The 23,784-nt window shown below is 34.4% G+C and overlaps 4 protein-coding genes across 5 annotated transcripts; 2 read left to right on the top strand and 2 right to left on the bottom strand.

The window, feature by feature from the left end:
- Positions 1–2,253: 2,253 nt before the first annotated feature.
- On the bottom strand, positions 2,254–5,052 carry LOC108450689 (putative glucose-6-phosphate 1-epimerase). Its single transcript, XM_053023521.1, has 9 exons — positions 4,841–5,052; positions 4,195–4,463; positions 3,952–4,026; positions 3,809–3,865; positions 3,546–3,709; positions 3,262–3,396; positions 3,053–3,155; positions 2,790–2,889; positions 2,254–2,696 (listed from the first exon to the last, which is right to left on the bottom strand). Exons 2-9 carry the CDS (start codon positions 4,285–4,287, stop codon positions 2,527–2,529), a joined length of 897 nt encoding a protein of 298 aa, XP_052879481.1. The 5' UTR covers positions 4,288–4,463; positions 4,841–5,052; the 3' UTR covers positions 2,254–2,526.
- A 3,513-nt stretch (positions 5,053–8,565) lies between these two features.
- Positions 8,566–13,623, top strand: LOC108453680 (uncharacterized). The gene is made up of 8 exons (XM_017751934.2): positions 8,566–8,806; positions 9,120–9,164; positions 9,613–9,739; positions 10,062–10,131; positions 10,510–10,840; positions 11,217–12,254; positions 12,578–12,727; positions 12,907–13,623. Exons 2-8 carry the CDS (start codon positions 9,138–9,140, stop codon positions 13,339–13,341), a joined length of 2,178 nt encoding a protein of 725 aa, XP_017607423.1. The 5' UTR covers positions 8,566–8,806; positions 9,120–9,137; the 3' UTR covers positions 13,342–13,623.
- Positions 13,624–14,269: 646 nt separating this feature from the next.
- On the top strand, positions 14,270–16,253 carry LOC108453269 (6-phosphogluconate dehydrogenase, decarboxylating 3, chloroplastic). Its single transcript, XM_017751279.2, has one exon. It carries the CDS (start codon positions 14,592–14,594, stop codon positions 16,077–16,079), a length of 1,488 nt encoding a protein of 495 aa, XP_017606768.1. The 5' UTR covers positions 14,270–14,591; the 3' UTR covers positions 16,080–16,253.
- A 493-nt stretch (positions 16,254–16,746) lies between these two features.
- LOC108489865 (BTB/POZ domain-containing protein POB1-like) lies at positions 16,747–20,061 on the bottom strand. Of its 2 annotated transcripts, none has more exons than XM_017794559.2 (6): positions 19,317–20,061; positions 19,077–19,223; positions 18,662–18,783; positions 18,513–18,576; positions 18,079–18,358; positions 16,747–17,703 (listed from the first exon to the last, which is right to left on the bottom strand). In XM_017794559.2, exons 1-6 carry the CDS (start codon positions 19,612–19,614, stop codon positions 16,890–16,892), a joined length of 1,725 nt encoding a protein of 574 aa, XP_017650048.1. In that variant the 5' UTR covers positions 19,615–20,061; the 3' UTR covers positions 16,747–16,889. The 2 variants fall into 2 exon arrangements, with proteins under 2 accessions (XP_017650048.1, XP_017650049.1); XM_017794560.2 differs by having other exon boundaries at positions 19,353–20,058.
- Positions 20,062–23,784: the final 3,723 nt, after the last annotated feature.

Below are 23,784 nucleotides of genomic sequence, written 5' to 3'. Positions count from 1 at the left end.
AACTTTATTATATATAGCTCAATATGTAGTCTTTTTATTTAAATATATTTTGATGAGGTTTTGGTACACTTAAAAAAGTTTGGGTTAAAATCTTATCATCGAAATGTTTTGGATCATTCTATATGTATATGTTATGCGTAATTTTATCTGAATTTTCTTTCAATTATTCGTCTGTTGTGCGTTGTATCAATTGTGTTTTTAGGTTGTTGGACAAACCTAACCCTTAACCCGTTAAGGGAATTCAAACAGTTAGCTAATATCCAAACCTTAACCCGTTACTGTTCTTTTTTGTAGTATACAAAGAAAAGATAGTGAGTTGGGCCACATGGAATGAAGCCCTGCTACTACATGCATAGCAGCACATTAACCAATAGCAAACATCTGGGTCCAACTCCGAGCAGTTGACTCGGACTTGGTCCGTCGGTATTGTACATGTCGGCGATCCGCGGAACCAACGGGTCATTGGGATTTGGATCCTTTAACAATGAAGAGATTGAGAGAAAAACCTACAGAATCAAAACAAATGTTAGAACACAACTCTACATCCAAATACCAGTAAACCATGGCAAGCAAAAGTTATAGTATTAAGAAAAACTTTAGCCAGTGTCGCCAATGATCCATTATGCAAACTACTTGACCGTAGATGAAAGGGTAAAATATTAAAGGCTTGCTGTAAATTTCAATCTTAATAGGTGCTGCATCTTCTTAATGGATATGCTTTTTCTTTTTCTTTTTTTTTTTACTTTAGGATTGTCCAAGAATCGAATTAAAAATTAGTTTACAAATTCTTGTACAATTAAATTTAAATAGAAAGGCATAAACACACAATGAAGCAAGTAAGAATGAGGAATAGATGGTTAAGGAATAAAATGAAGCACCTTGGGTGGTTTATGCCGAGTTGAAACGTTCCACCCGCATAGGGACAGTCGGGAGGACACACAAGTAAAAGAGGAAAACAAAAATTAATTTTAGGTTTACGGAGTTATAATCTATTAAATGTAAAGTTAATGAAATTCAAAGTAGAACTTAAAACCATACACAGTCTTGACATCTCATCCAACTGAGGGAATAAAAATTGTCTTCAATGATGATGATGATGTTGAAAGAATCCAGGATAGAATTCCTTCAATTGATCTCTCAATAAGGACACACAATTTGATGGAACGGAGCGTGGGCCAAATGGTGATTATTACATTATTAGGGAGGAAGATAAGTTTCAATACTAGGGCTATGTGATTAAAAGCCTAACTAGACTTTCCGATTAATTGGTCTGGAAAATGATTTTTCTTTTTCTTTTGGGGCAAATTTCCAATGAGAAGAAGACTACACTATGGTTTTGTTTGATCATCTTCGGGCGATGCATGGACGGTATTTGATTGTCCAATTTCCTACCATGGTCTTCCAAGTTTCAATAATTGGCAATCATATCCGTGTAAAGTTATGAATTGTAGTCATTTCCTAAGGTTTTTTTTAGTGCCTTATATAAGAAAAATATTTTGAAAGCAATAAAAGAAATGTGATTAAAATTGATGATAACATTGACAATGGTATAGTTAAATATAAAAGAAGAGGATAGATTACTAATCAGTGTGATAGTGCCTACATTGAAAATGTCAAAAGTTTTAATCAAATAGTATAGAGTCATGCATGTATACGAATCAAGCAATAAAATAACTCATATATTGACAAAAGAGAGCTTAAAAGAGGAGAATAATATCTAACCGATATTATCTTCAAAGGAAAACAAACATGTAACCCAAATAGGTACATACCAATTGGTACAATACCTAAAGTACCATGGCTAGAAGACCATTTTTCAAGCCAATCGGTATGTCAACCTTCGGTTGGGGAAGACTATACCATTGCAAGACCCCTCCACCCCCCAAAAAAAAAAAGTCGTTTTATAACTAGATATAGCCTCAAAGGGACAAGCACTACACCCTCACAAGTGGATGCATCGTCTAGATCTTGAACACATTGACCTAACACTATGGTGCATAGAACCGAAGGGCAAAGAGGAATGAAGAAATGAGTGGCCTAGTGTTTAATGACTTAATATTTAAGTTTTCAAATTTCTTCTAATCATCAAAGTGGCGCAGCGGAAGCGTGGTGGACCCATAACCCACAGGTCCCAGGATCGAAACCTGGCTCTGATAAAAGAGCAGCTTGCCAGGCCGTCAATTTTTTCAATCTTTATATCATGCCTTTTACAGTTAATGCATACAAGTGATGCAAATATTAAATACATACAGAGACTAAACAAATTCTTATCATTTCTTTTTGCAACATTGACCGTTAACACATATGTTTAGTAGTTAAAAAAAACAACTAATGCCACAGCTATTATGGAGAAACACTAAAACATATCTCCAACTTACAGGAATTTACAGTTCCACGATCACTAGGGGGGCACAGAGAGTGATCAAATCTCTTATTATTTACCTTAGTATCATAAATAATTGAATACAAAATAAACAGATTCAATGGTTGAACGAAGGGGGTTTTATTTTGTATTATTTGCTGTCCTTAACTTGAAGGGACAACCGAAAGCTCCAGACGGCCAGTCCATTCCTCACCTGGCTTCAATGTTATTGGTTTTTCAACTGCTGCCCCATTCACACAAAGCATTTGTTTGTATTCTTCATCCCCAAAATCAACCATGGCTTTAGATTTCTTCTCCCATGGATTCCAAACACCTGAAGAAATGCAAAAGGAACTTTACATCAAGGCCGGTGTTTTCAGGTTGCATTGAGTTTATGAATATGTCATGCTAGGTTTTAAAAGCTTACCAACATCTGGAAGGCCTTCTTTCTTTATGAAAAAGGTCCGTTTTCTTTCGTGGTCGAATATTGCAATGGCATCTCTTGAACCGAGATAAACTCTGTCCACCTGCAAATTGAGAAGCAACAATTAAGCCTTAAACATGTATTCAACCATGATGCTCGTGGACTCATTAATTAGCATGATATTTTATCAACCAAATGGCTGGCTACGCTTTGAGGGTTCCAAGAACTGAAAAGCTTTTCCATCTAAAGGAGGGTCTAAGCTTTACCTCGGATTCAAATGTTAAGGCGTCTCCTTGTTCAGTGAAGCGCTCCCTTTGGTATAGGTTGTCAAGATAGTCAAGAGTCTCCAATCCCTCTACCCTCACTTCACTGTTAATTAGCATACAAGAAAATATATCCATTTACTTTCTTTACCATAAGAGTAAACTTTTATGGAGTGATGATCAAAGGACTTGAAAGGTAGATAAATATGTACCTGATATCAGATATGGAGAAATATGTGTGATAAGCAATTGAGAAACTGAAAGGCTTGCAATTGATATTCCGGATACGTGATATCAAGCTAAGATTTCCATCCGCAGTCAAATTTACCCGAAGACGAAACTCAAAACTGGGAAGGGTTAAAAACCAATCATCAATATGCATTAATCACAAATAAAGAAGTTTTTATAGCAGATAACTAAGAAGTTTTTATAGCAGATAACTCTTCTTAATATTTGATAGCAGTTTCTGATGATTCATGGCAGATTAAGACCTCACCTGTGTGGCCAGATCTTCAAATCATCTTCCGATGGCTTTAGCAGTAAATCGATATAGGCCTTGCCACAGGCATCATTTGCATGCAATGGTGGCGGATTCTCATCAATGATCCAAGTCCTGTTCCGGGCAAATCCGTGTTGCTCGAGCGATCCTCGCTGACCAAACTAACAAATTCGAAAGACAAACTCATCGTCAACCAGATGCATATAGACTGATACAAAACTGATATAGGTATTCCAAAATAAATATTGAATCCTAAATACCTGTGGGAAACATATAGGTATTCCTCCTCGAACAGCATATGGTGGCTTGAAAATTGCCTACCATATAAACACCATGGCTTAAGACACCAAAGGAGAGCATAATACAAACACTATGGCTTAAGACATCAGATGTTAATGTTTACCTTGCTGCTTGTGAACAGCAATTCTTCACCTCGGTCAGTCCTCCATGAAAGAACCTGTCCTCCATGCAAGCTAACCTGAATAAATTTCAGACAAACAATACAACTATTTAACCCCAAAACCGTAGTTAGATTAAATGACAAATAGAATCAAGCATATGCTAGGTTTTAAAAGTTCAATATTCCTGATACCTTAAAATTATGAAAAAGACTAGAAAATAAAGATAAAAAAAAGAAGATTGTGACCTTTGCAGATGCCCCACGAGGATTCCGAAGAAGAATCTGATCAGTTCCATTTCTATCCTTTGAGACTTCAACAGCTAACCCAGAATTATTCATGGTGAAAACACAGTAAGGACATGTAACAAGAGGAAACAAAAGATGCAAACACTGATAGATCTCTCCCTGTCTTTATAACAATCGGTGCAGCAGTTAAAGAGTAATCAGAAACAGAACTTTCCCCTTCACACTTTCTTGTGAAAAACCCCTCCCAAAATTTTCTCGTGAAGCCAAACCTGAAAAAATCCCAACTACCAATGCAACCACCTTAATCTTTCTTCACCATTAAAACTGCCAACAAGAGAAAAGAAAAAAAAAACCTCACTGACAGATGGCTGCTTGATGATGGATTTGAAATCCCTCCAAATTTCCCAAAACAGACCAAATTCAGTGACAGGAAATTTTAAATCAAAAGGAAAAGGAAAAAATACCCAAGTCTAGAAGCTACTTCCCAGATAATCAAACTGTCTTAAAACTTGAAAGAACCGACCAAAAACGGTTTCAAAGACAACCAAAATTAAATGTTGAGGCAACTTAAAAACGTTTTACGACAGGTACAGTTTTTAAAGATTTGAAAACAGGGAGAAGGAAGGTCAAGTCAAGAACAAACTACCCTTTTAATGGAGAAAGATTTGTCTGCAAATTTGAGTCTGACCTTTTCGTTTCATTAAAAGGAAAGGTCGGGTTTGTTGAAGAGATTATTAATAAATATATATTAATCTCTTCCCTCCCTCGTATGGGGTCATGCTGGGGGGAACGCGACTGACTCTTATTATAATTAGTATTATTTTGGTACCCGGTTTCTTTTAAAAGTCAAGAATTTATGCCAAAGACCAAACAACAAGGACAAACTTTTTGGCTTGGACCGGTGATGGTGGTGGTGGCTTCTAGACATATGATGTAGACTCTATGAAGTCTTAACCTGTGACCATGAGTTTAACTGAATTAACGACCCAACAAATATATTAGTAATTAAATCGTATATGTAAAAAGATGAGTAGAAGATAGGGATAAGAATTTTTTTTCTTTCTTATTCTTAATGTTGCAAATAAAGTAGATTCAACGGATGTAACTGAATGAATGAAATCTCAGTATTTTCTTCTTCTCTTTTTCCGTTGCTCACTTCTTTCAACAAAATCATCACCAATGGTAAAGAAAGTTTTTCAAAGTTAGAATCAAAGAAAACCAAACCCAATCTTAAAATGGGTGGGATTGATTCGTTGCTTTGGGTATTCAATAGCCAAGTTCTCTATCTACAATTTAAATATATATATGTCTTACTGTCTGATTATTCTATCGTCAACTTTTAACGATATAAATAGATATTTTTTTTAACAAAAATGATAAAATTACTTTTTAATCTAATGTATAGAAATTAATTTATCTATTTTTTATTAGAAAGTAAAATGAAATCTAACTCCTAAAATAAACAAATTAATTGAAGCTATAATTCAAAATAATAAAATTACATTTTACATTCAAAATTTATAAATCAAATATAAGTTTGAATATATGGACAAATTTATAATTCTCTTTCTCTCTCAACCGTCAATAGTGAAGGCATGTGAGTAACCAATGGCTAAAGAAAGAGGAAAAGCCCAAAAGAACAACAGCCAGTAATAACCCAATGATGTTTTACGTTGAAATTTTAGTCTTTTGCCCCCATTAGCATGTGTTGCTCACCTTATTGGCTAATACCCTTCTTTGGGCAGAAATCTCATACCTTTGTAAATCAATGTCAACAAAGATAATAAACCAATGGCAGGGCTTTGATTTCAAATTTATATAGACATTGATCTTTTAACAAGTAAGGTTTTTATTGCACAATAGAAAATCATTTCCTTGAAGAACAAATCCTTCAAAGGGGAAAATCATGTGCCCCATTAAAAGACTCGAAAGCATAGATTTAAGGACACACACATCAAGTGGGGGCTTGGGGGGCTGGAATTTTACGAGGACACTCAAACTTAGACCCCACAAGAAAAAAGCATCATAAATAGGTGGCTAATGAAATCATCAAATACTTTTATATGGACTTGGTCTAACCAGTGGAGCGCGTTGGTTTTTCTCTACTTTTGACTTATCCTCTAAAAATAAAAAAAGATGGAAAAAGCTTTGTCCATCCATGGAAATTGCCTAAACCATGTTTTGGCATGAATAACATTGACGGAAACCAATCTTTTTGGTGTATGGATGTGTGGGTTTTTCATTGGTGAAGAGCTTCTTGCTTCCTATAATTTGTAATAAACGTTGGACATTGAAATTTGGAGCATGAGTTTTTTGCTTCTCAAACTCTTGCATGTATTGCTAAACTTATGCATGTAGATGCCTACTACAATTATTACACCTTTTCGAAAAATTTTCGACTAAAGTTTGGTCCGAATCCCAATTGCCAATACCATTAGCAATTACTTCCTACCATAAACCCAATCTTAATATCTAGTGATTAAATTAGATTAGGTTTAAATCTAAAATTTCGAATCCAATCAAATTGAATCAAGTTAAATATTTGAGGACAAAATTTTCCTAGTGTTATTTTTCCCGTTCATAATACTCGAGGCTTAAGAAATACCAATCGTAATCTTACATTAGAAAATGAAAGGCCTCGACACATATAAGGTAAAAGTACTATGGATGCTTAAATTTTAAGAGTCAGATTACATTTTACTCTCTTCTACTCAAAATATTAGCAAATTAGTCTCTGTATGCTAGATCAAATAGCAAACCAGTCATTTAGTTAAGAATTTCATCAAATTTGACCATTAAGTGATGACATGACCCATGGAGTTAAGTAGGCAACAATACATGACATGACATGTATACCTTATGTTGATGTAGCATTTTACCATAATAGCAAATTTTAAAAATAAAACAATCTTAAAAATAAATAAAATTTTGTTCAAATTCTGGATGCAATTTTTCAAATAATTATTAAATTTTTAAAATATATAAAATTATTTTAAAATAATTAAGAATTATTAAAAAATTAAATTATTTTAAATTACAATAAATATGCGAATTACAAATTAATTATCATCAAGTTAAAATTTATTTAAATATTTAATAATTATCATGATGAATTGTTATAAATTTTAAAAATTGAAATGATAAATAATTAAAAAAATAAAATATAATGGAAGTGAAAGCTTTTGTTTTAAACAGTTGTTTGTCTCTGCATATTGTACACTGTTAAGTAGACAAACATGAGAAATTATCCTACAAATTTGGACAAAAATAATAATAAACATTTAAGGGAATATGATCATAGTAAGTGGCGTGAAATATGAATATTGCCCATTGAAAAACAAAAAGTTATGCATCCTATCATTTTGAATTTGTGGTTTGGTGAGATTTACTTTAAATTAAGACTTTTTTTGTAATTGTTATAATTTTTAATACTTATTTTATAATTATTTGAAAAGACAGGTCTAAGATGAAATAGGATAAATGGATGTAACTTTTAAATAATTGTTATAAAATTTATTTATTTTTATAATTTTTTAAAATATTCACTAACGTGACACATGCCATGTGTCAATTGTTACCTACTTTTTTCGTCAGCTATGTCATCTATTGAGTAAGGATTATATAAAATTATGATTTCACGTCGTACTTATCTCTTTTTAATAAGAGGATGACAAATTAGATTTTTCCTCCTGAAAAATTCAAATCCAACTAAAAATATTGAGAAAAATTTAATTTGTCATTCTCCTATTGGAAAGGGATGAGAAACAGGGGCGTAGCCAAGGGGGGCTGGCATGGGCCCCGGTCCCCCCTAAAATGGAAAATTTCATTTTAGGCCCTTGAAATTGTTTAAAATTTTTAAATTAGTAAAGGTAAAATTGCACTTTGGCCCCCTAAAATTATAAAAATTTAATTTAATCCTTTACAAATTATAAAAATATAAACTATAAAAAATTAAAATTTCATCTGGCCACCCCTAAAAAAATTTTCTGGCTTCGCCCCTGATGAGAATGATATGGAATTACAATTTCATACAATCTTTTCTCGTCGTCTCTTAATGGTAGAAATAGAAATTTTAATGGAATGACCAGTTTGCTCTTTTATCTAGCACACATGATCAATTTACTAATTTTTCGAATGAAAAATAAAATGCAATCAAATTCCTAATACAAATACCTCCTTGATAATTTTACCACAAATAAAACTACAAAATATAAACAGCAATGGTCCAAAAGCGAAAGAGAAATGAAGAGAGTTTAGAATGGACCAAAATTGGCAGAGGGATCGGCCCAACAGAATGAGAAGGGAAGAATCCAATAAAACAAAACCTCCAAAAGAAACGTAAAAGTCGGTCTAACTAAAAATAAATAAAAAACATAAAACATGGGCCATATGAGATCACCCACGAGGGGCAAAAAAGTAACTAAAGCAAAAACATGGTTAAAGGAAAGCCTCCTAGCTAAAATCTCTGGTCTGATAACACACATGACATGATGTGGGTTTTGTTAGAAGGGGGGCAAAGATTGAACAAACCGACCAAAGCTCCGTCGGAGAAGCATTGAATCTCGGACCACTTTGCATCTTACAAATCTCTAACAACACCACATCAAACACAGTACTTTCTCATACTCCCTTGTTTTTCTTTTTGTTGTTTACAAACAGAGGTTTTGTCAGCTTTTCGTCTTTGAATCTTCTCCATTACTCGTGAGTTTTTGTTATTTTTTCTTTGAATGAATTATTGGGGGTTTTTTGGGTGCATTTATTATTTTATACTTGAATTTATTCTATTTACCATGTTGGGTTTTTTTTTTTTTTTGTGGGAAACATAGAAATTGAATAAGGTATTAAGGTATGCGGTTTTTATTTGAATTTGACATTGCAATATAGATTCTTTTATTATCTCTAATCTTCATAGTTTTTTATTGCAGAGCTTGACATCTGCATGAATGGCTTGGCGAGGGGTTGGGAAGAAAGTAAGTTTTTTTTTTTTTTTGCGTTGGCATTGGTTGAGTTGAGGGTCCCTTAATTATCTTTGCGTTCTTTGTTTGTTGCCGTTATTCATTAAGTTGCCACTTGAATCATTGTATCATAGGGTAGGAAAAGGTAGGAATTTATAAGAGTACTTGTTACAGCGTTAATGGGGGAAGTTTCTTTTCCCTGTACTTAGATTTTAGCTGAGACTTTCCGGTTGGATGAGAATTTGACTGCATTATCGGATGCATTTTATTCGAATAGTTTCCATCCATTTTGCAGTGAAGTGCTTTGAATATGACCATATTGGTGATATTTAGTCTTTCCCTTCACATTTTTATTAGCTGCAGCATATATATTGTCCCACAGAAAGAGAGTGTCTGTTGAGTGTTTTGCAAGTGGCTTAGTTATCGTCTATGATGGCTAATGATTTTCTAACATTGTTTACAGGGACTTAATGCCAGTCTCATTAGAGCTCTGGCTTCAGAACCTGTTGGACTTTCAGCTGGCTTAAATTCTTCATCTACTTTTGATCTTGCAGTAAAATCACTTTCTGCTTCTTTTAAATGTGTGCCTGGTAAGCTGAGCCATCCATATTTATCTAGGCATGCATTAGCTTGTTTAATGTGTCAATAAAACATATGAATACATGCTATTTCTACTTATTGGAGCATGCATGTGTCTCAGTTAGTTAACTTCAGTTACTAGCCCTACTTATGGGTTTTAGCAATGAATTACGCACTCAACAATTGTTATCTCGTTTACTTTTTCTCATTTTGAAGTTTGCATAGTTGTAGTTAGTCAGGTTCAGTGAAGATTACATAATTAGATAACAGCCAATGAACCATGTAACTTGACTTTTATGTTATCATATTCACCTCAAATATTTGCTACTGCAGGGTTGTCTTTCAGTTCGTTTCTACGGGGATCTAGGTATCACAAAATTTTGAAAAATGAACCTTTAATACGGTAAGTTGGCTTCCTTCAATTACTTGTGTGTTCTGTCCTGGGAAGATACTATCTCCGCTATAATTATAGAACTTTGTGAACCTTTTCAATAGAGAGGATCAATACCTTTCAATATTTTGACCTTTCTCTTCAAATGTTTGAGTTGCTTATCTGTTGCAGTACTTGACATAAAATATATTCTCCAAGAAGTCGAACATCACTTGTGTAACAATTTTTTTCTATCCTCTCATTAGACATGTATAATAGCTATCAATGGGACCAAAAAGAAAAGGAATTTGGAATGGTGTTAAGCAGGCTTTATTGATTCAAATAACTGATTTAAGTATAATTTCTGTACTTGAGAAGTGGTATTGACTGTGGAACCCTGGCTGTCCTTAGGTATTTTCATGCAAGTCCAGAATTACTGGCTAGAAAGGGCATTGAGGAGGAATTGGGTTTAAAGGTTAGCAAGAAAAAACCTAAAGGGAAATATAGCAAGAGGGAAAGGAGCCCGCCTGTTGTAGCTCCCTATGTTCCTAAACTGAAGAGAACAAACAAATCCTTGCAAGAGAGAACTGTTGAGATATTTGACGGTATGACCCTTGTTGAGCTCGCAAAGCGAACTGGTGAGGGCATAGGTGTTCTTCAGGATATTCTCATAAATGTTGGGGAAAGTATTGATTCTGAATTTCACCCTCTAAGCATTGATATTGCGGAGCTCATTGCAATGGTATTTCCCATTCTTTACTCTGACATATTGATGAAGTATCTTGTTTGCAATTTAAAATGCAAAACTTCTGTGCGTGCTCATATAGACCTTTGAGTGGAATGATGAGTTCTAATTCATATCCTGGAATTATCCTCTGAAAATTTGACGCTGGCTTCCCTTTTTGACTTGGAATATATTATTTTTTTATGCATTTTTCTTGCTACAACATTTCTCTTAACTAGACATATATGTTGAACCATTTATGATACAACGTAGTGGTGATATTTGCTTTTGATCGTTGAGTTTCTCTCTTTCTCTTCAATCCTTTCCTTTTGTGTTAGATCCATTATACTTATCTTGTTAAAGGCTGCTTTGGGGACTTTTGATGGTTTTGCAGGAAGTTGGAGCCAGTGTCAAGAGGATACATGTCAGTGAAGGTAAAGAAATTCTCCCACGGCCACCCGTTGTGACTGTCATGGGACATGTTGACCATGGTAAAACTTCTCTTTTAGATGCTTTACGTCAAACATCAGTGGCAGCCAATGAAGCTGGAGGCATTACTCAACATCTTGGTGCTTTTGTTGTTAGCATGCAGTCAGGGGCATCAATTACATTCCTTGACACCCCTGGTCATGCCGCATTTAGTGCAATGCGAGCAAGAGGTGCAGCTGTCACGGATATTGTTGTGTTAGTTGTAGCTGCGGATGATGGGGTGATGCCCCAGACTCTTGAAGCTATCTCCCATGCAAAGGCAGCTAATGTACCAATCGTGGTCGCTGTTAATAAATGTGATAAACCAGCTGCTAACTCTGAGAGAGTAAAACTACAGCTTGCTTCTGAGGGTTTGCTGTTGGAGGATATGGGTGGAGATATTCAATTGGTTGAAGTTTCAGCATTAAAGAAAACCGGATTGGATAACTTGGAGGAAGCTTTGCTACTGCAGGCTGAGGTGATGAACCTAAAAGCACGTGTAGATGGACCTGCACAAGCTTATGTTGTGGAGGCCAGACTTCACAAAGGGCGAGGCCCATTAGCCACTGCAATAGTAAAAGCAGGGACTTTGGTCTGTGGGCAGCATGTGGTTGTGGGCTCAGAGTGGGGCAGAATAAGAGCCATTAGAGATGTGGTTGGGAATTTGGCAGAGCGGGCAACACCTGCAATGCCAGTTGAGATTGAAGGTTTGAAGGGGCTTCCGATGGCGGGTGATGACATTATAGTTGTGCAATCTGAGGAGCGTGCTAGAATGCTTAGTGCAGGGAGGAAAAAGAAATTTGAGAGAGACAGGCTATTGAAGATCAGCAATGGAAGGGCCGAGGAATTGGAACAATCAGAAGAAGTGCCTCAGAGGGCTGAAATGCCAATCATTGTAAAAGCAGATGTACAAGGCACTGTCCAGGCTGTTACTGATGCATTGAGATCTTTAAATAGTCCTCAGGTTTGTGAAAGTCGAGCTATATTATCCGACAAATATATATTATATATACATGTTCATGATCTTAATCCCCACTGCCTTGGTTGCTGATGTTTGTTAGGTATTCATCACTACTTGTACAAGTACTCGTATATGCTGAACTATTAATTTGTTAAAGCATTGGCCTTCTCACCTCACTATGCTGCAATTCTTTTCTGGTTTTGAAAATGAGAAGTACAAACAAAAAGAAAGTGATGCTGGTCATTGCTATTGACTATTGAAACTAATCCTGTTGGTTCTCCCTTGTGATGTGTTTTCTAATCGATACTGTCCAATTTCATTTCCAGGTTTTCGTGAATGTAGTCCATGTAGGGGTGGGGCCTGTTTGTCAGTCTGATGTGGACCTAGCGCAGGCATGTGGTGCATGCATTGTCGGATTTAATGTGAAAAGTCCAGCTAGTTCTATTACTATGGCAGCCACTCAAGCCGGCATAAAGGTACGAACTTCCCATTGCTTTCGATCTCAATCTCTATCTTGCAGTAAGCGTCAATATATATGTATACGTACATCTATTTTAGTATTCTTTGGGGGGTATAAAGTATAAACAATTGATGTTATTGTGTTTTAGAAGCACATCGGAATGGAACTTTTTGAACTTAATTATTTGTATTGTAGATACTGATGCACCGTGTCATATATCACCTTTTGGAGGACATCGGCAATATGATAGTAGAGAAGGCCCCTGGCACTTTCGAAACTCAGGTAGCTGGGGAAGCTGAGGTGCTGAATATCTTTGAGATAAAGGGAAAAAGCAAGGCAAAAGGTGGGGATGTAAAGATTGCAGGTTGCCGGGTGATTGACGGTTGCGTCTCCAAAACAGCAACCATGAGGCTGTTGAGAAGCGGAGAAGTTGTGTTCGAAGGACCTTGTGCATCATTGAAGCAGGAGAAACACGACGTCGAGAAAGTAGGGAAAGGGAATGAATGTGGGCTTGTGCTCTGTAATTGTGATGCTTTCCAGATTGGAGATGTCATCCAATGCTTGGAGCAAGTGGTTCGGAAACCCAAGTTCATTTCATCGGAAAGTGGGGCTGTTCGAATCGAGTGCTGAAAACCACATTTACCAGTGAAAATTCTTCCACCATTGAGGACTTGTTTTCTTTGACCTGGCAATTCTACATTGAAATTCATGGAAAACCTAGCCTTACTGCTAAGTAATGCATTGTGTTTTAGAGGTTGAACTGAATAATTTTAGTATCAAAGCTGTGAATTTAATGTGGAATTTGTCAATTTTGGAGGCGATAGTGATTATTTATATTCAAGTTTTGTATACAGGATATAAACAGATATAAGATGAAATAACTAATTTGGCGTTCACAGCATAGCTTCAAAATCTCTTCCTAAACCTCTCAAAAATATTTTGCTAAGCTGCAAAGCTAGTCTTGATAACGTCAATCTCTGGGAACGGAACTAAAGCTCAATACTCAAATTTTCAGCTACGGTGTAACTAAAATCCTGGAGGTCTAATTTTGCCTAAGTCCTTATACTTTAGGCACAATTGAAATTTAATATTTTTACTTTTGATCACAATTGAAGTCTAATTAATAATGCCAAAATCGTGTTGAAGAACGTTACTATCCGAAGTTCAGAATCGAAAATTTTACAACCTAAGTTAAATGTTTTTATTTACTTATTTGATCTTTCTAGAATACAATATTTTATATTTTTATTTTCAAAATATTTAATAAAGATTAGACCAATCCTGGACAGCTGAAAATAATTGTAAACTTGGAAAAAAATAAGATTAATACATTGTTTGGTACTTGAATTTAGTTTCAATATTCAATTTAATATTTTGAGTCTTTTTGTCTCTATTTAGCACCTATGTTTTTTTTTCTAGAGCACTGTATGTCAAATATTCATTGAGCTACATAAGGCCTTTTGTATGGAAATCAAACACAAATACCAAATTAAATAGTAATCTAAACTCAGGTACCAAATAAGATATTAATCCAAAAAGAAAATCCTCTATTTTCGACACTGGCAAAGGTTGTTTTAGTGCCAGCTGAAACGCTGCCGTATAAGGGAGCCGTCAGTAACGATTCCTCGAACAGATCGCCTCTCTCATCGTTTGTTGAGGCCAATTTGCCCTTTCACTCCCTCGACGAGTCCGTCACTCTCAACAAAAATCATTCCTTCCTTCAAAAAGCCAAACTCTCTCCCTTCCTACCTCCCATCCTTCCTTTAAAAATTAACCAAATATCTCTCACCAAACCCTCCCCCATTTCCCTTCTCCCTTCATATATCTAACATCCTTTTTTCCCCCTCCCATTTCCTCCCTCATTTCCATCTCCCCCCAAAATGGAAGCATCCCCTGCTCTTTCTCGCATAGGCCTTGCCGGCTTGGCAGTCATGGGCCAAAACCTCGCTCTAAACGTCGCCGAAAAAGGCTTCCCTATCTCTGTCTACAATCGTACTACCTCCAAAGTCGATGAAACCGTTCAGCGAGCCCAAGACGAAGGCCAACTCCCACTCTTCGGTCACTACACTCCTCGTGAATTCGTTCTCTCTATCAAACGACCCAGATCTGTTGTTATCTTAGTCAAAGCTGGTTCACCTGTCGATCAAACTATTGCTGCTTTATCCGATCATATGGAGCCCGGTGACTGTATCATCGATGGTGGTAACGAGTGGTATGAGAACACCGAGAGAAGAATCCAAGAAGTTTCAAATAAGGGTCTTCTTTACCTCGGTATGGGTGTTTCCGGTGGCGAAGAAGGGGCTCGTAACGGTCCGTCGTTGATGCCTGGTGGATCTCACCAGGCTTATTCGAACATCCAAGACATACTTGAAAAAGTGGCGGCGCAAGTCGAGGATGGGCCTTGTGTTACTTACATTGGCGAAGGAGGATCAGGTAATTTCGTTAAAATGGTTCATAATGGAATCGAATACGGTGATATGCAGTTGATTTCTGAAGCGTATGACGTGCTTAAACATGTTGGGGGACTTTCGAATGATGAATTAGCTGAGATTTTTGCTGAATGGAATCGGGGTGAGCTTGAAAGTTTCTTAATTGAGATAACATCGGATATTTTTAGAGTTAAGGATGATTTGAGTGATGGGTTTTTGGTGGATAAGATTTTAGACAAGACTGGGATGAAAGGTACTGGGAAATGGACTGTACAGCAAGCTGCTGAGTTGTCTGTTGCTGCCCCTACGATCGCAGCTTCATTGGATTGTAGGTATTTGAGTGGGTTAAAGGAGGAGAGGGAAAATGCTGCCGAGGTTTTGAAAGAAGCTGGATTGAAAGAAGAAGTTGGGAGCCTAGCAAAAGGAATTGATAAGAAAAGATTGATTGATGATGTTAGGCAAGCTTTATATGCGTCCAAGATATGCAGTTATGCTCAAGGGATGAATTTGTTGAGAGCGAAAAGTGTTGAAAAAGGGTGGAATTTGAACTTTGGAGAGTTGGCTAGGATTTGGAAAGGTGGGTGTATTATTAGGGCTGTGTTTTTGGATAGGATCAAGAAGGCTTACCAGAGGAACCCTAATTTGGCTAGCTTGGTTGTAGACCCTGAGTTTGCTAGGGAGATGGTTCAGAGGCAAGCTGCTTGGAGGAGAGTTGTGGGGTTGGCCATCTCTGCTGGGATCAGCACACCAGGAATGTGTGCTAGTCTTGCCTATTTCGATACCTATAGGCGTGCAAGGCTCCCGGCCAATCTCGTGCAGGCACAGAGGGACTTGTTCGGGGCACACACCTATGAGAGGATCGATCGTCCAGGGTCATTTCATACAGAGTGGAAAAAGTCCGCTCAAAAGAGTAATGCCGGTGTTGGTGCACTCAATTGAGGTTTCTGAGTTTAGTTTGTTGTACTGTGGCTTTACTTGTTTGTTTCAAATGAGCATTGGTTATGTTATGTTTTTATGTTGGAATAGGATTCTACCTTGGCATAGCAAGGATTGTTCAGCCTTGAAGTTTTTCTTTTTCTTTTAATAAAATGCATGCCTTATGAGTCGTGAAAATTGAATGATTCTTGGCAGACTGGGTAAAGCCTTGTATTCCTGTTATACTGTTATAGGTTTAAACAAGAAAGGATGAAATGAATCTGTTCAAGAGTTTGAACTAAGCATTTTGGTAATAATGATTGTGAAATTTGGTACATTTGTTAGCGTAAAAGGCAAAAAGGTTGTCAGAAAAAGGGCGAGTAACACTGCTAATGCCTTCTCAATTAATTTCGATGAATGGATATTGTAGTTTATTTTAGCCCCCCATTTTCTCTCCTATCATATGGATTTTGCATGTGTCTTGCCATTTTGATGCACTTTTGCTGCTTGCATGGATTTTGCTTTTTTGGCTCAAGCAGATGCACTTTTTGCTTGGAGTTGAATATTCCTAATCCAAGTCATTTTATGGTGGAAAAATTGCTTCATTTTTTGGTTCAAAATGTAAAAAGTTCACACCCTTAAACCCAATTGCGGGATAGATGACTATCAGTGAAGGCTAGCAAGTTCCTCATTTGATTGCCAAATAGATTTTATATACATACATAATATTTTTATGCATAAGATATAATTATTCAAAATTTTACAAGGATTCAGAAGGAATTTGCGGAGGGTGATAAAGCAAAAGGAGGTCTAAAATACTAGCTTCTCACAAATTCATTGTCTAATAGTGAGTTCAGCCCTGAGATGGAGGATGCCGTTTATAAAGTAAATGCTATCATCTGACATGAATGCCGTCCAGGGTATACCAAACAGGTTACGATAGCCGACAGCCTTTCCTCCAGTGAAAGTGTAATTCCCTTTATACTTGCTTACATAATCCTCGGTTGGCTTTGACCTTGCCGCAAACTCATAGTCAACAGCAAATGTGACAGATCCCCTCTCTTGCATTCCCAAAAACAGCCCAAAACAATGGAATGAGCTTTGCTGATCCATGTTGCAGTGAGCAGACAAGAAAAACCCTTGTCCTCCAAGATGAAATGCCTGGGAATAAACCCTTCCTGCTGGAAACAGATGTGTACACTCCTCACGTTTCAGGTCCAGGTACACAACACACTGCTGCCTAGGCAGCTCAAACTCTACAACCTTGACTGGACGGTACTTGTATGTCCGCTCCACAAAGCGACGATAGGTGGCATTCGCTTCCTCTGCTGCAAGTGCCCGTTGTCTGTGTGGCATCTCAGACTTGAAAAAGAGAGCTTCAAGCACAACCTTGGATGCAAGTTCTGGATCAAAGTCAATGCAGGTTAAAACCTTTTTCAGCTTTCTGCAAGTCATATATGGAAAACGTATTACGCGACTAAGTCGTGTTGCAAAAATTCCACGTCGCTCCTCCAGTTTTGGGTAATGTGTACGAGCCCATTTCAGCACAAAGTCATAAACAGCATCCTCTGAAGCTACCTGGAGATCGTCACTAGAAAATACTGCCTCTATACCAGTAAGAGGCAAGTTGAGTACCTCCTCCTGGAACCTGACAAATAACCAATGCAAACTGGTTAGTCCATGATCTAGAGATTAACTCAACAATGGACCTAAAAGACGACAGTTAGATAAACATTGAACCTAATTTCACAAAATTTTCCACTTAAGGCAGCCATATATACACGTCCAATAAGCAAAATATAAACAGGACATACAACACTGCATTTCTTGCCACGTTATTTTTAAAGAATGCCCACTATTTTGCAGCAGGGTAAAACTTCAAAACAAAAACATATATATATCAACAAAAGGGTGCCCCATTTTCATATATTGATAACAAAAGAAGCAACCTTGTTGTTACAGTTGAGAAATTACTCAAATGTATAATTATGTATTTAATGTTGTAAATAATAATGGCACTCACTTGGTTATATCCTTGTATCTCACAGCAAGAAACTGCTTTGCAGCATCTGTCAGTGGCTGAACAGCATCAGCCATTAAAACACTAGACGGAAGGTCCAAATATAGTAAAGCAGATTCACAGGTCATAGGCAGGTTCCGTAACAATCGGCTACAATATCTCATGCAAGATGCAACCTCGAATTTGTCAGCAGCCATCAACACATCTAACAAGGCAGTAGGCGTGGTCGTTGATAAGGTGTTGCTATACATAAAACTAAGAAGGTCTAGGAGAGCTGTTTCTTCTGCTCAAAGAATCAGAACAAAAAACATAAATGAACACCACAAAGTTCGACAGGTTCCCACATGAAAACAAAAACCAATGTCATTGGAATTCATAGCAAGAGAGGTAAGAATAAGACGAATGATCAATAATAGGAAAAATATTCTGGCGTTTACCAGAGGCATGTATCCTGAGTGTTACATGTCGCTGCTCTGACTCCTTCATTCCATTTGAAAACAACTGTAAGCAGAGGCACAAACCAGTAAGTCTATGAGTACGAAAACCAATAATAAAGACGGAAAATAACCAATCAGCATCCCCTTACCTTATAAAAGAAAGGACTTTTTGCTGCTAAAATTGGAGAACTAATGTGTATGGTCTTGACTCTTAGAACTTTTGAACAATCCATATTCTTAGATGAATCATTGTTGTAAATGGAACCATTCCCTATAAATGAATCAAAACGGATGTCAATGTTCATTCCTTGCAATTAAACAGTAACAAATACCCCCACACTGAAAAACTAACTTTAAATCTAGTTATATCATAAAGAAAAATTTTAGTTCAGTTAACAAAAAGAAGAAATAGTCCAAACTTAATTAACAACAAAGTGAAGGAAGCTAGGAAGTTTGAGTTGTTCGCGTGAAGTTTAAGTAAAAAGAAAACCTTAATTAACATGAAGAAACCTGAAAAAGTGTAGCAAATGATAAAAAGTAATTTATGTATGTAATTTAAGTTACCAATTTGATTGGAATTCAATCCAATATCAGAAGGAGACTCTTCAACCATTGCCATGGCCTCTTCATCTTGATTCTCATAGGTTACACCATCCACCATGTATGGCAAGTTACAATTCAAGATTTGCTCCTCACTTTGCCCGATAAAATCTGCATAACGCCATGAACCCAATCCCAAAAATTGTTCAAAACTACATTAATTACATTGTTAAAAAAAAAAAAAGCTTTTTAAAGGAAAAATACCAATAATTTTAATCTTAGAAACGAAACAGAACAAACCGTTCTCTTTCTTGAAATCTTCCCTCCGTCTCTTCCTATTACGGGCCCAATCAGCGATAGAGCAGCAACCGCCACCGTCGGATTTAGTCTCGGGCAAATCAGGCATGATCTCGATCCTCAGGGTCCGATCGGAGAAATTACTGTCGTCAAAAGCAAAACCAAAGTCCGGGTCGACGGAAGCAGAGGCGGAAGCTCCGCCGGGAGAGAAGTCGGAGTCCATAATCGATTGTGGATTAAAAAGATCAGCGTCCGGCACTCGCATGCCCAAATCCTCAAAGCGCTTGAGCAGAAAGCAAGAGAGGTAAGAATTGTAATTAGAACAGTAAAGTTGGAAGGAATTGAGGTTTCCAGAGTCCAAAACCTAGAACGGCGCTGTTTTTATTTTCCGAACCTGAAAATGTTTGGTGGGTCTCCATTTCCGTATTTATATTGTGTTTGGTATCTCCTCCGCCTGCTATGTGGCGGTTAAAGATTGGTTATTATGAAAACATAACTGATTCTATTAACTTGTAGTTATGGTGGCTGTATAGTTGGATCAATCCAAAAACAATCGGATGATACACAATTTCGCTTAATTTCAATTTTAATTTTGTTTAGAGATTAAATCCATTTTTGATTTTCAGATTCTTAAAACCATAAATCTGATTTTAACTTTTTAAGCTACCCAACTACCAAACCTATATCTCCTTTATCATTGCAGATTTAACTCTACAGCTTCTTCAAATTATATAGATTTAACTCATTTAAATTATTATTGATAATTTTACTATCTTTTTTTTAATCACGATAGGGTATTTAAATTACTTTTTTTCAAACTTGGTATTTTTGTTAGTCATTTAGTTAAATTTATTTTGAAAATTTTTAATCTACAAATTGGTATCTATATTTTTTTTCATTTCATTTTGATGTCTAGATTTTTTTATCACAACTGAAACTTAAATTATTTTTCTCCAAAATTGGTACCTCTATCAATTCAATCGTTGGTTAAACCACTACGCCTATTTAAAAAAATTAATTAAAATTAATATGTGACAAAAAAGACAAAATATTATTTTCTCTCTTTTTCTTTCTTAAGAGCCAAATCAATAGTTAAACTAGCCAGACTACAAGTTTTCTATTTGATCAAATAAATTATTAAAAGAATTCATAACAATAGAGAAAATCGGTTTAACTATTTTTTTTTTAGCTTCGTTCAATTGGTTTATATCGGTTCGTAAGTTTATCAATTCAATGCCTATATCTAGACCAATACCTCAATCAGTTATCGGTGTGATTGGTTGGTCTAATTTTGAAAACATTGATTTTGATCGATGAATAACTTTTTTGATCCGGTTAAGTTGAGCAAGCAAACAATGAAGCTCATAAACAATTTTAATTGTTATATCTCAATCTCGGAAGGACAAGTTTTGAGCATTTTTAGTATTATCAGACTTTATAAAGGAAAATATAGAAGGGTAAAATAATGTAAAATAAAATAAAATAAATAATTTTTTTAAGCCTTTAAGACACGGTGATTTATTATTGGCTAGAATATTTTTAAATTGATATAATATTTTGGTGTAAAATAGGTATAAAAAGAGTTGTTTAAGTACCACTTGTGACATAAAGAAGTTGGCACGATTACTTATTTAGCCCTCCAACTTTATAAAAAAATCATATTAGTCCTCGATTTAACTTTTTGGCTCTTTTAACCCTTGAACTTGCACTTTTTTTGTTAAATCGCCCCAAAATAAATGGAAAAGATAACAAGTATTAACTTTGTTGACATGGACATATACGTCACATGGATACTACATCAACAATTAATTTAATTTTAATATTTTTAATTTTTAATTTTTATATATATATACATTACAAAATTTTTAAATAAATTTAATAGCATTCTATATTTTTATTTTTAAAAGTTAATTAATTACTTATGTGACATCCATGTGATGTGTATGTCAACAAAATCAACATTTATTAACTTTTCCATCTATTTTGAAGCGATTTAACAAAAAAGCACAAGTTCAATGTTTAAAATAAGCGAGAAATTAAATGAAGAGCTAAAATGATCTTTTTTTTATAATATTGGAGGGATAAATAAGTTATTAAGCCAGTAAAGTTTAAGTAAGAACTCAAGAAAAATGATATAGTTCAGGTACTAATTTGTGGATTACGTCCTTTTTTAAATAGATTTAATGGTTGGACTAACAAATGTACCAATTTGGGAAAAGGAAAATAGTTTCAGTATCACTTGTGACTTATGACAGAAAAAAAAAAAGAGTTTAGATATTAAGAAGAGAAAAGAGTAGTTTAGATATTAAGATGAGAAAAGAGTATACTTTAAGTACCAATTTGTGGATTAAGCCAATTATTTATAATGTTAGTATATTTTATGTTTATCTATGTTTAACTTGATCCGATTTGATATATTTGTCTAAAATTTTATTTAAATTTGTCAATAGTAGTAAATAACTAATCTAAACTCGTTTTAGATCCAATCAATTCTTAATTTAAAATTTTAAATAATTTTTCTTAATTAAAATTCTAAATTTAAACAATATATTTTTAATGTTTACATGTTATTATACTATTGTGTATTTAATTTTATGTCATATAAAGTATATAATATAAAAAATAAAATAAATTACAGATGTATAAAGCTTATCGATATGGGCTTAAACCTTAAATATTAAATTTTGAATTCAAACTTATATTTTAATTTTTATAGGTTATTTATTGTATATTATTAAATTAAATTGCTTTCACGTTAAATTTGTTAGTATTCAATTTTTTTTATAGTTTTATGTTTATTTTACTCCACTCTAATCAATAAATAAAATTAACTCTTGTTATATTTATAGTAACCTCTATATTCAATTTTATTTTTAGTAAAATATTATTTAAGATAATAAAAATATATAATAGTGATTTTGAAAGCAATTTAAAAATAACAATTAATTTTATTGAATAGATAAATTATCTAATATAAAAAAACTTGATAATTTTTTTAAAATTTTATATTAATTTAAATTTAAAATAAATAATAACATATATAATATATAATTAAATAAACAAGAATTTATTTAAGTAAAATCAAATAGATACATTATCTAATTAAATTTTATTTAAAATTTAAATTTTGGCTATCTAATTAAATATTTATCCAATTTATTTAAAAGTATATTATTCATGTAATCTAATATAATTTATTTAATTAACTATTTATTTTAAATAAAATATTGTCCATATAATTTAAGTTCTTAAAAACAATTAATGATGTGTCAACAAATTACTCATGCCACTTGTGACAATAGTGACCCATTACTCGTAAATTGGATGATAATGCGCGTTCTAACCTATGTATTTCTTGTTATTGTAACAAAAAGATGCTAATGAGCTAAAACTCATCGTTTACGAGAATGAAAATTTTAAAATATTTACAAATATATATTTAATTTAGTTCTTAGCGATTATTTAAATTTAAATATGGCGATTTATAAATGTTATATTTTATATTTATTATTTTACAATAGAATTGGTATCTTGTATATGAAAGATTAAATTAATATAATTAATCAAAATATTGGTTACTTTATGCAACTATTTAATCTATTATACTAAAATATGATTTATAGTAAGTTAATGCAGATGCAATTAGAATGAATTTCAATATTATTAAAAGTCTAAAGTAATGATTTAATTTGTTATACCATAATAAAGTACATAAACAAAGACAATAATTCAATTGTTGAGAGCGGCGTCAAAACTCGTAACCCTCTTAACTTGATCATCAATTCATTTATGAAATTATAAGAATATCAGTTCTTTTAAATTATAATTAATATTATTATAATAATACTTTTTCTTTTTACATTTTTATATTATATTTAAATAAAACAATTATAAATCTAAAAATAACACGTATTTAATAATATTAAAATATAAATCTATTATATACATTATTAAACATACTTATAAAGTTAAATTTTTATTTCACTCACTTGACAAAATCTATATTTCAAAATGGGCAGCGGAGTGTAAATTGGGCCAGTAGACTCACTTTTTCATCCATACCATCAACAACACCCAGTCCATTTTTATTAAATCCTTCTTAAGATTTTAATCACCAAGGGCCCCTATGACTGGGCTTCATTCTTTAGGCACCTCCAATATATGTAGTTCCTTATTCACCAATTCATGCAAAATCTATATTTCTCTCTGAGCCAAGTCTTGCAACCCCAATAAGGTCACTTGGGAGAGTATAAATTAATTAAAATTTTATTCTCACTTAATGGACACGTAGGAGTTCAGAAAAAAAAGAAAAAAAAAAAAGAAAAAAGAAAGGCACCCATGTCTCGTCAACTCAAAATCACATCTTTCAATTCAATCTCAGAAGAAAATCTTGTCAGCTTAAAGTAAACAATCCCACCCAAATATATACAGTTTC

The sequence above is a fragment of the Gossypium arboreum genome, chromosome 12, assembly GCF_025698485.1.
Source record: "Gossypium arboreum isolate Shixiya-1 chromosome 12, ASM2569848v2, whole genome shotgun sequence".
Classification (NCBI taxonomy): domain Eukaryota; kingdom Viridiplantae; phylum Streptophyta; class Magnoliopsida; order Malvales; family Malvaceae; genus Gossypium; species Gossypium arboreum.
This window is presented reverse-complemented; position numbering and strand designations above follow the sequence as displayed.

What these genes read in the sequence shown, in the direction of transcription:
- LOC108450689 (XM_053023521.1), bottom strand. Translation starts at nt 4,287, where the DNA reads ATGAATAATTCTGGGTTAGCTGTTGAAGTCTCAAAGGATAGAAATGGA. An exon ending in TACCTATATGTTTCCCACAG is followed by an intron (nt 3,710 to 3,808) that starts GTATTTAGGATT and finishes CGAATTTGTTAG; the next exon opens with TTTGGTCAGCGAGGATCGCT. An exon ending in TTGAAGATCTGGCCACACAG is followed by an intron (nt 3,397 to 3,545) that starts GTGAGGTCTTAA and finishes AACCCTTCCCAG; the next exon opens with TTTTGAGTTTCGTCTTCGGG.
- LOC108453680 (XM_017751934.2), top strand. Translation starts at nt 9,138, where the DNA reads ATGGCTTGGCGAGGGGTTGGGAAGAAA. An exon ending in AAAAATGAACCTTTAATACG is followed by an intron (nt 10,132 to 10,509) that starts GTAAGTTGGCTT and finishes GGCTGTCCTTAG; the next exon opens with GTATTTTCATGCAAGTCCAG. An exon ending in GATCTTTAAATAGTCCTCAG is followed by an intron (nt 12,255 to 12,577) that starts GTTTGTGAAAGT and finishes TTTCATTTCCAG; the next exon opens with GTTTTCGTGAATGTAGTCCA.
- LOC108453269 (XM_017751279.2), top strand. Translation starts at nt 14,592, where the DNA reads ATGGAAGCATCCCCTGCTCTTTCTCGCATAGGCCTTGCCGGCTTGGCA.
- LOC108489865 (XM_017794559.2), bottom strand. Translation starts at nt 19,614, where the DNA reads ATGCGAGTGCCGGACGCTGATCTTTTTAATCCACAATCGATTATGGAC. An exon ending in TTCTAAGATTAAAATTATTG is followed by an intron (nt 19,224 to 19,316) that starts GTATTTTTCCTT and finishes GGCGTTATGCAG; the next exon opens with ATTTTATCGGGCAAAGTGAG. An exon ending in ATTGAATTCCAATCAAATTG is followed by an intron (nt 18,784 to 19,076) that starts GTAACTTAAATT and finishes ATTCATTTATAG; the next exon opens with GGAATGGTTCCATTTACAAC.